Below are 13,080 nucleotides of genomic sequence, written 5' to 3'. Positions count from 1 at the left end.
GAAGCTGCGTCTGCTTTATGTTGTAAAGTGGGAAAAATACCTTTTCTTTATCTGGGCCTTCCTATTGGGGGTGACTCGAGGCGTTTGGACTTTTGGAAATCGGTGTTGGAACGTTTAAAGAATAGATTATCTGGGTGGAAGAGTCGCTTTCTTTCTTTTGGTGGTCGTCTGGTTTTGATTAAGTCTGTCTTGACATCTCTACCTGTCTATGCTCTATCCTTCTTCAAAGCTCCTTCAGGTATCATTTCCTCTATTGAATCTCTTTTAATTAAATTTTTTTGGGGGGGGAGTGAGGATTTTAGGAAAACAGCTTGGGTAAATTGGAAAACTATTTGCTTACGGAAAGAGTATGGAGGTTTGGGGGTACGACAGTTGCGGGAGTTTAATTTGGCACTGTTAGGTAAATGGTGTTGGAGGATGTTAGTGGATCGAGAGGGGTTGTGGTTTCGTGTGTTGGCAGCTCGTTATGGGGTGGAGCGAGGGAGATTGAGAGATGGAGGGCGGCGAGGATCTTTGTGGTGGCGAGAGATAGTGAGCATTCGGGATGGTGTTGGAGAGCCGGGGGGAGGTTGGTTCGGGGAGAATGTTGTTAGGATGGTGGGGGATGGTTCAGATACTCTTTTTTGGACTGACCCCTGGGTGGGTGAGTCTCCTTTATGTGAGCGATTTGGCCGTCTGTTTGCTTTATCAGAGACCAAATTGCGTACGGTGGCTGAGATGTTCTCGTTAGGGTGGGGGATGGATGGGGCGGCTTGGGTTTGGCGGAGGCAGTTGAGGGCGTGGGAGGAGGACATGTTGAGGGAGTGTCAGTCTTTACTTGCTAACATTTCTTTACAGGCACAGTTCTCAGATAGGTGGCGGTGGCAGCCAGATCCTGACACAGGTTACACTGTTCGAGGAGTTTACCAGCTTTTGACTACTCGTGATTCGGTTACTATGGATGATGCAGATCATCTTATTTGGCATCCTCAGGTTCCTCTGAAGGTATCCATCTTTGCGTGGCGACTACTTCGTGACAGGTTACCTACAAAGACAAACCTGGTTATTCGAGGCATCATATCTTCTTCAGCACAGGTGTGTGTAGCTGGTTGTGGGGAGGCAGAGTCGGCTCATCATTTATTCATCTCTTGTAGTTTCTTTGGTTCTCTTTGGGCTTTGGTATGCACGTGGATTGACATTTCTTTGACGGACTCCAGTACTATCCGGGACCACTTCGTCCATTTCACATCATCTTTGGGTGGATCTCGGGCACGCCGGTCTTTTTTGCAGCTTATTTGGCTTGTCAGCGTATGGGTCATATGGACGGAAAGAAATCACATATTGTTCAGAGGCTCAACTAGCACTTCCCTTCAGTTATTGGATAAGATCAAGTTATTTTCGTATAGGTGGCTGAAGTCAAAGAATATTACTTTGGCTTTAAACTACCATAGATGGTGGTCGAGTCCTTTGTTATGTTTGGGCCTTGTATGATTTTGATCTTTATATTTTTCTTTTTGTCTCTTTGTAAACTCTAGTAGCTCATCTAGGCACACCTTGTGCTGAGGTGACTATTTTTGGTTAATATATATATCTCATTTTAGCTTCTTCAAAAAAAAAATCTGATCAAATATTAAGGGTCAAAATTAAATACTATATTATATTATTAAATTTATATTGTATATCTAAACCGTTGGATCATAAAATGATGATCGAGAACAATTATTGCTTACAATTATTATAGTAGCCGATTCAGATTCAATTTTCCATCACCTCCATCAAACCCTATGTCCACACCTTCCGCACTCTATACCTCCCTCATCAATTCTTAATTTCTTTCCTCCTACTTCCTAACATTTATTGTTCTTTGTAATTCATTTTACTCATTGTAAAAGTTACATCTTGAAACAAAATCAATTTTACTAAAAAAATATTTAAATATGTTAAAATTAATTCTACATATTCAAAATCAATTTTTGAACTTTTAGAAGTGAAATCAAATATACACTAATATTATGTGTTGAAATTACATATTATACTATATTAAATAGGGTCATGCTAAACAGTGCCCCTGGGGCACTAGTTAAGCATACTAAAAAAGAAAACAAATGATAAAGTTAATGATGAGAGAGAATAACTTTTAACATCATTAAAACATTGAATGCACAATTTACGAGATAAAACTTCTATATTTATATCCTTAACTAGTGCCCCGGAGCACTGTTTAGCATTTTCCTTAAATAAAAACCTAGGCGTTATTTTAACCTTATAATTTCAAAAATAAAATATAATTCTTTAACTTTTATAGAAAAAATATAATAGTCAATTTTGTCCCAAAGATATGACAATTGACAATGATTAGGAGTTCAGGTTAATTAGTACATCGAATATGTCATATGATGTTATGATGTTGTCTAACGGCGGAACTTAACAAAATTTTGATTGATCGGTACAATTTGAAGGCAAAATTGTCAATTCATAAAAGTCGGAAATAAATTTGACCGATCGTTACAAATTTAGAGATAAAATTGTCTTTTCACTCTTTTCACACATCACACGAAAATAAACTTGAGTGATCATTACAAATTTAGGGATAAAATAGTCTTTTCACTCTTTTCATACATCACGCAACTGGAGTAATTTATTTCAACAAAGAGCAAACAAGAATAGGCATGAAAAAAACATGAAGATGAACATGAACATTCCAATCCGGACCTTTTTTTTACTTTCACCACCAGTTTAATCTGGTTCGTAGGTTAGTTCTGACATCAAATAGTTTCAACCTCCTCCCGATCGTAGTTGCGGGGATCAAATTGTGGTCCTCCCTACCAAGTTCAATGTCAATCACCATTGAACCAACTAACAATGGGTAATAAAGTCGTACCTTCAAGCATATGTGAACTTTGAATAATGCAACATATCACTAATGAAGCCATTCAAATCTTTATGAGCTGACCCACCATTTTCAATTGCTTGACAACATATCTTTTTAAGGTTCCTACTTCTGTCCCTAATATCCCTTGTAAGGTCACTATCCAAATCCATAAATTCACAAATTATCTTCACAATTTCACATTTCTTCACCAAAATATCTCCCTTAACATCTTTCTTCACTCTCAACCCAATCTTCCAATCCTCAACTATCATCTTACTATTAAATGGTTGGTCCAAATTTATTGGAAATGTCAAAAAAGGCACTCCAACAAAAACACTTTCTTTTGTGGAATTCCAACCACAATGTGACCAAAATCCACCAATAGAAGAATGTGACAACACTCTCAATTGGTCACACCATTCCAAAACCAATCCCATGTGGCCACAAATTTGTTTCAACCTTGTAGCTTCACCACGAGCAACCCATAAAAATCTAACATTACTTTCACATAAAGCATTTGCAATTTCATTAATTTGTTCACTTGAAGCTGAGAAAAAACTACCTTGTGCTATGTAAAGAACAGAACCAATAGGTTGTGAATCTAGCCACTCAATGTAACTATTGTTAATGTTTGGTTTGGGATTGTTTTTAAGGTTAAGGTGTGGTATGGTAAGGCCAATAGTGTAAATTGGTAAGGATAATTTTGATTTTAAGGTATCAATGGCTTGAGATTCAAGCTCATAAATTGAAGTGAATAGAAGATATTGTGCTTTGTGAATCCATTGAAAACCTTTCAAAGTCATTTGCATCATTCGCTTGCTTCGGTTACTATTATCGTTTAGAGGTAAATCAGCTAGGCGCGTTGAGGAAATTCCGGGAATATAATTCACACGCTCATCGCCATTTTCTGTCATGCGCCATTTAGTATTGGATATAAGTACAATTGAACTTAGAGAACTAAAAAAAAGAAAGCCATACATGTTATATAATTAATCAAATATACTAGACCAAGCTTAGTGACTAGAAAAAATAATTTTTTAACAATTAATTTTGTCTTTTTTGTCTATTAATTTGATTATTGTTTTAACATTGCTCGTATAGAATCCTAAAAAAAATGTATAATAAAAAGGGTAAATGATCATTTACCCCCCTGCAAAATAAGCAAATTTTCGTTTACCCCCTATGCAGATTTTTTTTCTGTTTACCCCCCTACAAAAAATAGATTCACTCATTTTGCCCCCCGTGTGTACAGCAGGACATGTGAATGTGCAAATCTGCTGACATGGCTTGTACACGTGGAAAAAATAATTAATATTTATTTTTTAAATTCCACGTCAAATAATATATTTTTTTTAATAAAAAAATTCCTACAAAATAAAAAAATGGATTTTCTTTTTTTTTCCCAAAAAAATCCTACAAATAAATTTTTTAAAAAATTTCCTGCAAAAAAGTATTTTTTTTTTTCCTACAAAGAATTTTAAAAAATTTCCAACAAAAAAAAAATGAATTTTCTTATTTTGCTCCCAAAATAAATATTTACTCCAAAATAAAGTTTATTTTCAAAATAAAAATTTTAAAGATTTATTTTCAAATCTTTTTGAATTAAAAAAACATGATCTTTATTTTTTAAAAACAAAACATTATTTTTTTGTTAATCTCTTTGAATTAAAAAAAATAGAAAAAGATGTTTTATTCGAGTTTTCCTCTTATACCAAAATCATTTTCCCTAGAACTAGAAAAATAGAAGAAGCAGAAGACGATTCCGGTGATTGAAGAAGACGACGACGAATATGATCACGACGGTGGAAGCAAACCGGCGAAGATTCTGTTTTTTTTAAACCAAAAAGAATTGAAAATAAATTTTTAAAATCTTTATTTTGAAAATAAACTTTATTTGGGAGAAAAATATGAAAATTCGTTTTTTTATTTTAGGAAAAAAATAATAATTTTGTACGAAAAAAACTATTTGTAGGAATTTTTAAAAATTTTGTGGTGAAAAAAAATTTATTTGTAGGATTTTCTTTTAATTTTGGAAAAAAAATTCGTTTTATTAATTTTGTAGGAAAAGTTTTTTTTTGAAAAAAATATTATCTGACGTGGAATTTAAAAATAAATATAAATGTTTTTTTCCACGTGTACAAGCCACGTCAGCAAATTTGCACAATCACATGTCCTGCTGTACACACAGGGGGCAAAATAAGTGAATCTATTTTTTGCAGGGGGGTAAACAGAAAAAAAATCTGCATAGGGGGTAAATGAAAATTTGCTTATTTTGCGGGGGGTAAATGATCATTTACCCTAATAAAAATCATATTTACATCATACCTGATTAGCTGTATGATAAATTTATAAGCTTTTAATATTGCTTACTATACTTGCTCAAAAAAACATTACGTACAACGTTTTGTCAACAAAATAACATTGTTGTCCTCGAAGGTGTAGCCCAATGGTTAATGGTTTTAACGAGTTTGAGAAGGAGATCCTAACGCAAAAAAATTGTTATATAATTGAGAGAAAAAAATATATCAAACTTTTGTCAAAAATAAAATAAAATATCAAACAAAATATCAAACTAGTTATTCATGTTATTAGCCATCCATCTATAGTTTAACAATTTTTTTTAGTAGATAGAGAAAATGACAAAATCATTATAAATTCACACACACAAGTGAATGAGCCTGAGTTCGAACCTCGGGCTCGGCCATGACGTTTAACCTAACAATTTTGGCAGTTTTTTGTCAGTTGAGCCAGCTAGGACTTATGTACAGTTTATCAATTCTTTTATAAATTAGTTTCTAGATCAATTCTAATCTCATTGAGTAATCAATATAGAATTCAGTTTCTAAATTGAATGTTGCATATTTAGTCTCTAAATTGGTCAGTAAATAATAAAATTTCTTTAAAGAACTTGAAACATGTTTATTACTTGTGTTGCTGGTTTTGGTTACCTGAGATGTTGATGGGGTAGTGACCATTTTGTTCCAAAAGATGTTGATGTAGGAAAACCGAGAAAATCGAAGCAGACATTGTCCAAAACGATGCTACCGGAATATTCCTTTTGTTTCCGACGACAACAACCCAATACAACATGGTATCATGTACAATGATTGAAGGAGAGTAATCAAGTTTGTCAAGTAGCTCATCAAATGGTTCTTCCATCTTTGTCATGATAGCTTCCATGAAAGCAGGGTGGTCGCGACCGCGAATGAGTTCGGAAGGAATAATGTTGGGGATCGAACGGAAGATAATGTTGTCGGGTTTTGGATCGGATGAGATAAAGCTTAACCATTCTTCCGTGACGACAAAGGTAACGAGGATGTTTTTGTTGTTGAAGACTAGGAGCTTGCATAGGTTCATCATGGGATTGATGTGGCCTCTTGCAGGGTAAGGCATGGCTACTATGTGGCAGAGGGGAGTTTGTGGTGCTTCTTCCATTGCCATATTGGGAGAGGAATAATTGTGAGGTAAGATATTTTTAGAGAGAATTGAAGAGACAAAGGTGAAGATTGATGAAAGTTTGAATCTTATCTTCGTTTTTGGTTTGTGTGAATTTCTAATTCCGTACATGAAATAATTGAGTGAGGTTAATGGCATGAGATTGTAACTTATAGATTATTATTTTTGTTTAGGGTTTGGGCATTACTAATTAGAGTGTATCCGAGGTATTGTAGTAAAAAGTTTCCTTTTTCTTTTTCGTTAAAGTGATATAAGAAGTTTGGTTTCCCTTAATACTTCAAATTATAGTCTTACAAATGTGAAAAAAAGGGTGTTAGAAGAGTTTTACCCTCTCTTATATGAATTCATCTTACTGGTATTAAATTAATTATCTATAGAAAAAACTAAAACTTGTTCATATACTTTCATATATTTTTTTATCAAGAAAGTTTTAAGCAAGTTGAAATGAATCCCAAGGGGATTACAAGGATAAGGGTGGATCTCAAGGTTTAAAATGAATCACAAGGGGATTACAATAATAAGGTTGGATCTCAAGATTTAAATAAGGTTGATTATTTTTTTAAGTACCTTATAGATATTTTCATTGGAGCAAAACATAATTGGATACCTAATAAGTAACGTTTTTTAAATAACTATTGGTACCTATACATTTTAGCGGGACTCATTCGTAATGATGTGGAGTTATTGTCCGTTTGATCTGCAAAATATAAATACTGCACAGAACAATACAAGATAGAACACCACAAAACAAACGTTTAATGTATTGAACAATCTTTGTATTGTACGATGTTTGGTGGACAAAATATTATTTTGGTATTTTAGACAACTTGTGCTGAACAAAAAAAGTTGTCCCGTGATTTTATGAGGACAAAAATTTCTGTTTTTGACCTGTCCCTTGGCCCCCGGTTTGTCCAGTACCAAAAACACTTTTAAAATCAAACATAGTACAACAGATGCTGTCCTGTTCGGTCCTTTATTTTTTTAGCAGATCAAACGCACACCATAACCATTTAAAACTTTTTAAAAGGTGGTGAATTTAAGTACTATTATAAAAAAAATTATAAATGATGATGTATACACATAAAACCCGATTAAGTAATAAAAAAATGAGCAGCTCCATAATATATGCCATACATATCATCACTCATCAAAGAACGGAAATTGAATCCACATTTATGCAATATTAACCAACTCGTTATCAACTAACCAACCGACATTGACTTATACTTCACCATATTGTGCATATATGTTTTCTCCAAACATAATAAATTATTTTAAAATTAAGCTTGATATTTTAACCAGTCCAAATATAACCCCATTATAAATCACACTTATAGGATTTTTAATAAGAGTGTCAGGGGAGTTTTACCTCATTATATCAAATTAATTGGGTGGGATTCAATATATTTCACAATGTCCCTGAATGTCTATAGGAAAAAAACAATTGTATTCCAAACTTCAAATTTTACTTTCTTTCTTTAGATATGCAAAACTTATGTCATTTCATTAGCAAATATCATTCAGAGCACAGTGTAGGATACAATTTCATTAACTTTCTTTCTCCGCTGTATTACTGCAGCGAGGATAGAGCAGGCTGTTATTCTCCACTGTATGCTATCATTTCATGTGAACACATTCCTTTGTGGGAAAACAGTTTCTAAGAAGGCACCAAGTAAAATTCTTGATTGTGAGAGAAGCCTTCACATATACCAAGCATTTAACCAGTGAACAACAATGTGATTGGAAGATGTATCAATGAGGCTAACATGGATAATTTATAAGTACTTTTCACCGTGAAAGTGCTCTTCGGATCTGGCCACCACATCAATCTGTCTTCGATAACAGAAGGTATCTTGGGAGTGTTAAAATCAGAAATAGCAGATTGCTCGTCAAACAGGCCATGCACCAAGTCTTCGTCCCGTTGTTTCACACACTTTATAATTAAGTCTCTGACCTGTAAGATAGGGTTCATCGGAAAGGTAAATTTCTATATAGTAGGGTCCGGTCTACCCAAACTCAAAAATGTTTTCTGCATACCCTATGGACCAACTGGTGCCTGCTTGCAATAAGACTCTCGAGGTACACAGCACACCCACCCCTCCAAGGTTGTGTAAAAATCCTCCTAGCTTTATTAGCCAACATAGCCGAGTGGAAAGCAAAGAGGTTGGGGAATCCCATACCTCCTTGTAACTTTGGCATGCAAAGATAGTCACATTTCATCTAATGTATACCTTGGTTTCCACCTGCTGAAGAGCCCCACCATAAAGAACTCATCATCTTCTGAATCTAATCCCCCAAGAACTCGGGGATAAGATAAATACCAATGATATAAGTGGGAATAGATTGAAGGAAGGATTTTATCAAAATATCCCTGCCTAGGGATCTGTCACTCCAAGATATTATTTTCTGCTACACCCTATCCTTGATAAAATTGAAGGCTGTTTATTGCTTCACCCAATCATGGATGGAAGCCTAGACATTTTCCTGTGCAAAGACAATCCTGGATCCAAGTAAATCAGACATAGCTTCCTTGCTTTCCGGTAAAACATTCCTACTGAATTTTTTCTCTCAGATTGGTGGATATTGATCAGCTGACCCGATGCTCTCCATAAGGGGTTAGGATGTTTCTCATAACCATAGCCTCCTACTTATTGGCCCTGAAAAACAAAAATCAATCATCTACAAACAACAAGTGAGTAATAATAGGGGCACCCCAACAAATCTTGGATCCAATAATAGATCCAATTCTCTCAGTCTCAGCTTTATGAATAAGGGATAAAATAAAAGACCTGGCTGAAATTTGACCTGCCAGCCAGTTTATCAACCGACAATTTCAGTTTTGTTTTTTATGACATTGAAATTGCATAACTTCATCCGTTGAGCCTGTTTAAGTTTGTACCAGTAACAAAATCTGTGCCATTCAAAACATTATCTTCATCAGTTATGCAACTATATGTTTCTAAACAAAAGTATCCCCATTATTCAACATTGATAAGCAAATAGGCATAATGCAGCAGCTACATTTTGCTTAGAAGTTCAAATTGCTGAATGTACAAGTACAAATCGCCTTTCAGTTACAATTTTATGACTTTTCACAATCTAAATACATTCTAACATTCAACAACAATATCCTTCACTCTATTAATTCATTGCTTATTTGTGTAACTGAACCAAAGCTTCTCAACACATCAGTGCCTTGAATTATTTTTTTATCAGTAGGAATCAAACTCGATACACCGTACTATACAACAGTCAGACACACTGCACACCAACCACTCGCACTAGACCTCAGTGCTATCAAGATGAAATGTCGCTGATAAATGCATTGAGATTCCTATCTGAGGATCCACCTTTGCCAATAGCTTTATGACACATAGCCTTAAGTTCTCTTGCTCTATCTCTGAATTTCCTTCCCTCTTGGCTTTCAACATCCATAAACCTTTTAACGAGAACTTCTATATATTCTTTAACTAGAAACACGTCACTCTCCAACTTTGATGACATCTCTACCTTCCACCCATTTTTCCATTCATCTACAATTTGAGTGCAATTAGGAACTTGATCCAAGAAAAGAGGAAATGTCAAAATTGGTACACCAGCAAAAACTGTTTCCAAAGTTGAATTCCATCCACAATGGCTCCAAAATCCACCTACAGAAGAATGAGACAACACCTTGAGTTGATCACACCAAGGTATCACCATGCCTTTTTCTCCACACTTTTCTTTCAACCGTGACGTTTCACCACGGGCCACATAAAGATACCGAATTCCGCTACTGTTTAGTGCTTCGACGATTACGTCCATTTGGGCACTGGACACCGAAAGGAAACTACCTAAAGAAATGTATAATACTGATTCAGATGGCTGAGAATCTAACCATTTTATATAGTCGTGGCTTTGATCAGTGTTCACCAAGTTTTTTTCTTCGAGTTCTAAATAAGGTATTGAAGGGCCGATAGGATAGATTGGGAAGGGGAATATAGATTTAAGGGTATCAATTGTTTCAGCTTCCAACTCTTGCACTGTGGTAAGCAGAAGATAATTTGCATTTGGCACCTTGGAAATGCATTCCAATGCAAGCTGCAAAACTGGGTGATCGTTTTCGTGAAGTACAGTTCGAAGGTCTTCTGTATGAAGTGAAGAAATTCCTGGAACGTTCCCTGCTCTTTCATCTACATTATATAAAACAGCACAGATCAGACATGCAGTCATGTACAATTGCATTAATCTTCTGCGATGACATGCAATACATAAAAGTATCACTACGTCACAATAATTACAACTATATGGTCACCACAAAATGAAATTGAAGAATGAATTCTCAAAGTCTATTCTTGTGATTATTCAGCCAAATTTTTAACTGGTAAAAATCCCAAACTTACAACTCACTCTCTGGCTATTTTAAGTATAGATAGTAATCTCTACCAGTGCAATAAGTAGTTTGACATATTATTATGAAAATTACCAAGAGAATGAATGTTTAAGCTTCATATAGGCCAAATATAACTTAACACTAATATTAGTCTCCACAATGCATCTTTAAGGTTATTAAAAATTACCTTTCTTAAACCTTCTTTTGTTTTAAAAGATCTATTTCTTAAATTTTGGTGGCTTACAGTTGAGTGAAACTTCCCTTGCGATATCCTTTTTTTGAGCAAAAATCTAATGGTATTAGTATTCACTATTGCTTTGAAAAATGAAACTTCGAATTTTAGGAACTTTGTAGTGCCCCTAGTACATAAGTATAAACTAATAACTATAGAGTTCCTAAAATTCAAAGTTTCACTTATTACTTTCAAGGCTAAAATGCAGTAGTGTCCCCCTAACTTTCCCTAAATTGCGATTTTGGCCCCCTAACTTTCATAATAGCACTTTTGCCCCCCCCCCCCCCTAATTTTAGCCATTTTGCAAAAGGTTGGCCCCCTAGTGATTTTGATCAAGTCAAACGCACACGTGAACATGTACATTGACTCACATGCCACGTCAGCATGTCATGTGAGTCAATGTCCACATGTGCATTGACTTGCTGACATGGCATGCGAGTCATTGTCCATGAGTGCATTGACTTGGTCAAAATCAATCGGGGCTCACCTTTTGAAAAAGGGGCTAAAATTAAAGGGCCAAAAGTGCTATTATGAAAGTTAGGGGATCAAAAGTGCAATTTAGTCTACTTTCAATTATTTAACTTTCTCAAATTATCATCAATATGGACGGGTTAGTGCTAGTGTCTTACTAGATGTCTGTGTCAATCTTTCATAGATTTATACTGAAATTTTTTTCAAAAACAGAAATCACACTCAGTAACTAGCCCAAAGACCGACCAGTCCAAGGGACAAATTCAACCGTCCACCGAGGGAGGGAATTGAGAGTAAAGCTCAGTATAGACTGACCCAACACAGTAATTGGCGCCGACAGGATTCGAAGTTTCGAACCTAAAACCTATAGAGGAGCACACTCCCCTGGACCAACCCCTAACACAGTAATACTAATAAACTACTTATAAATATCATATTTAGCATTATTGGTTGATGTTTGACATTTAATTGAGTTGTGTTGTGTCATCCAGTGATGTTCCAATTCTTTTCCTAATAAGAGTTTATTTCCTAATAAGAGCTAATTGACTTGTGTTGTGTCATCCAGTGATGTTCCGATACTCACGTTAACTATAAAATTGAAAAATGCACAAATAATGGTTTTCTCTTAAGTAAATAAATAAATAAATAAATAAATAATTACCCAATTTATCAACTGTTAATTGATGGTTTCGTGAAAAGACATCAAGATGATGTAACATGGAGTAAAACGATGCTGACATAGTCCAAAACGCCGCCACCGGAATATTCCTCCGATTAGCAACAGCAACAGGCCACCGCAGCTCAACGTCACCAATTATGGCATTCACAGTTGGCTCAAGCTGATCAAGAAGCCGCTCAAACGGCTCTTCCATCTTCGTCATGACGGCTTCATAAAATCCAGGAAAATCGGCTGCTCTCTCGCGCTCCGGTGGGATCACGTTGGGAATTGTAGTGAAGCTGATGGCTTCTGGCTTTGGATCGGCGCCGATATAGCTGAGCCATTCCTCGGTGACTACAAAGGTGATGAAAATTTTGTTGGGTTTTCTTGATGCAAGGATTTTGCAGAAGTTTAGCATGGGGTTTATGTGTCCTCTTCCCGGATACGGCATTGCCACCACGTGGGACACGGCTTTGCCGTCGCCGGAGAAATTCATTTGGGTTTGGGAGAGTTGTGTGGTTTGTGTTGTGGATTCCTGTGATCAGTTAAATTGTTTGTAGGTGGTGGCAAAATGTGGCCAACCCGCCCGTTTAACCGTTATTTTTTGCAGCTTAGCCGATGATAGAGTTTTACTTTTCACACCCGGGCATACATATGCCATTTGATATTTCAAATTTACCCCTACTCGCTAGTTAGAAAATAGGAAAAATTGAGGAAAAATGAATTTGATTTTTAGAATGCGAACCATATAAAAATCAAAAATATTTGTCTTGTTCACTGTTCTCTCATCTCCCATAGAATAATTTTGAATGAAACACAATTTGCAAGTTAAAGTGTGAACCATTTATCTTTGATATATGTTTATTTCAAGTATAAATCCAGTATAGTTATGTTTACGGTGTGTGATTGGTCAATAATGTCACAACCACTCCAATAGCAAATAAAAATATGATATAAGATTATAGCCACTTTTTTATAAGGTACGCTAGTTAAAGTGTAAATTGAGTTCACACTCTAAATAGAAAATCGTGTTTCAGGTG

The 13,080-nt window shown here is 35.4% G+C and overlaps 2 protein-coding genes across 2 annotated transcripts; both read right to left on the bottom strand.

Moving 5' to 3' along the window:
- Positions 1 to 2,491: 2,491 nt before the first annotated feature.
- On the bottom strand, positions 2,492 to 6,529 carry LOC123881548 (UDP-glycosyltransferase 87A1-like). Its single transcript, XM_045930260.1, has 2 exons — positions 5,800 to 6,529; positions 2,492 to 3,758 (listed from the first exon to the last, which is right to left on the bottom strand). The coding sequence occupies exons 1-2, from the start codon at positions 6,443 to 6,445 to the stop codon at positions 2,863 to 2,865; spliced, it is 1,542 nt and encodes a 513-aa protein (XP_045786216.1). The 5' UTR covers positions 6,446 to 6,529; the 3' UTR covers positions 2,492 to 2,862.
- A 2,734-nt stretch (positions 6,530 to 9,263) lies between these two features.
- Positions 9,264 to 12,675, bottom strand: LOC123921887 (UDP-glycosyltransferase 87A1-like). Its single transcript, XM_045974590.1, has 2 exons — positions 12,044 to 12,675; positions 9,264 to 10,479 (listed from the first exon to the last, which is right to left on the bottom strand). Exons 1-2 carry the CDS (start codon positions 12,534 to 12,536, stop codon positions 9,605 to 9,607), a joined length of 1,368 nt encoding a protein of 455 aa, XP_045830546.1. The 5' UTR covers positions 12,537 to 12,675; the 3' UTR covers positions 9,264 to 9,604.
- Between the last annotated feature and the right edge of the window lie 405 nt (positions 12,676 to 13,080).

The sequence above is a fragment of the Trifolium pratense genome, linkage group LG4, assembly GCF_020283565.1.
Source record: "Trifolium pratense cultivar HEN17-A07 linkage group LG4, ARS_RC_1.1, whole genome shotgun sequence".
In the NCBI taxonomy this organism is placed as follows: domain Eukaryota; kingdom Viridiplantae; phylum Streptophyta; class Magnoliopsida; order Fabales; family Fabaceae; genus Trifolium; species Trifolium pratense.
The sequence above is the reverse complement of the archived record's forward strand: the minus strand, read 5'-3'. Positions and strand labels throughout refer to the sequence as shown.

Coding starts and splice junctions, on each gene's coding strand:
- LOC123881548 (XM_045930260.1), bottom strand. CDS start 6,445: ATGCCATTAACCTCACTCAATTATTTCATGTACGGAATTAGAAATTCA. Junction 3,759..5,799: donor CTACCCCATCAACATCTCAG/GTAACCAAAACC, acceptor GGCGCATGACAG/AAAATGGCGATGAGCGTGTG.
- LOC123921887 (XM_045974590.1), bottom strand. CDS start 12,536: ATGAATTTCTCCGGCGACGGCAAAGCCGTGTCCCACGTGGTGGCAATG. Junction 10,480..12,043: donor ATTAACAGTTGATAAATTGG/GTAATTATTTAT, acceptor TATATAATGTAG/ATGAAAGAGCAGGGAACGTT.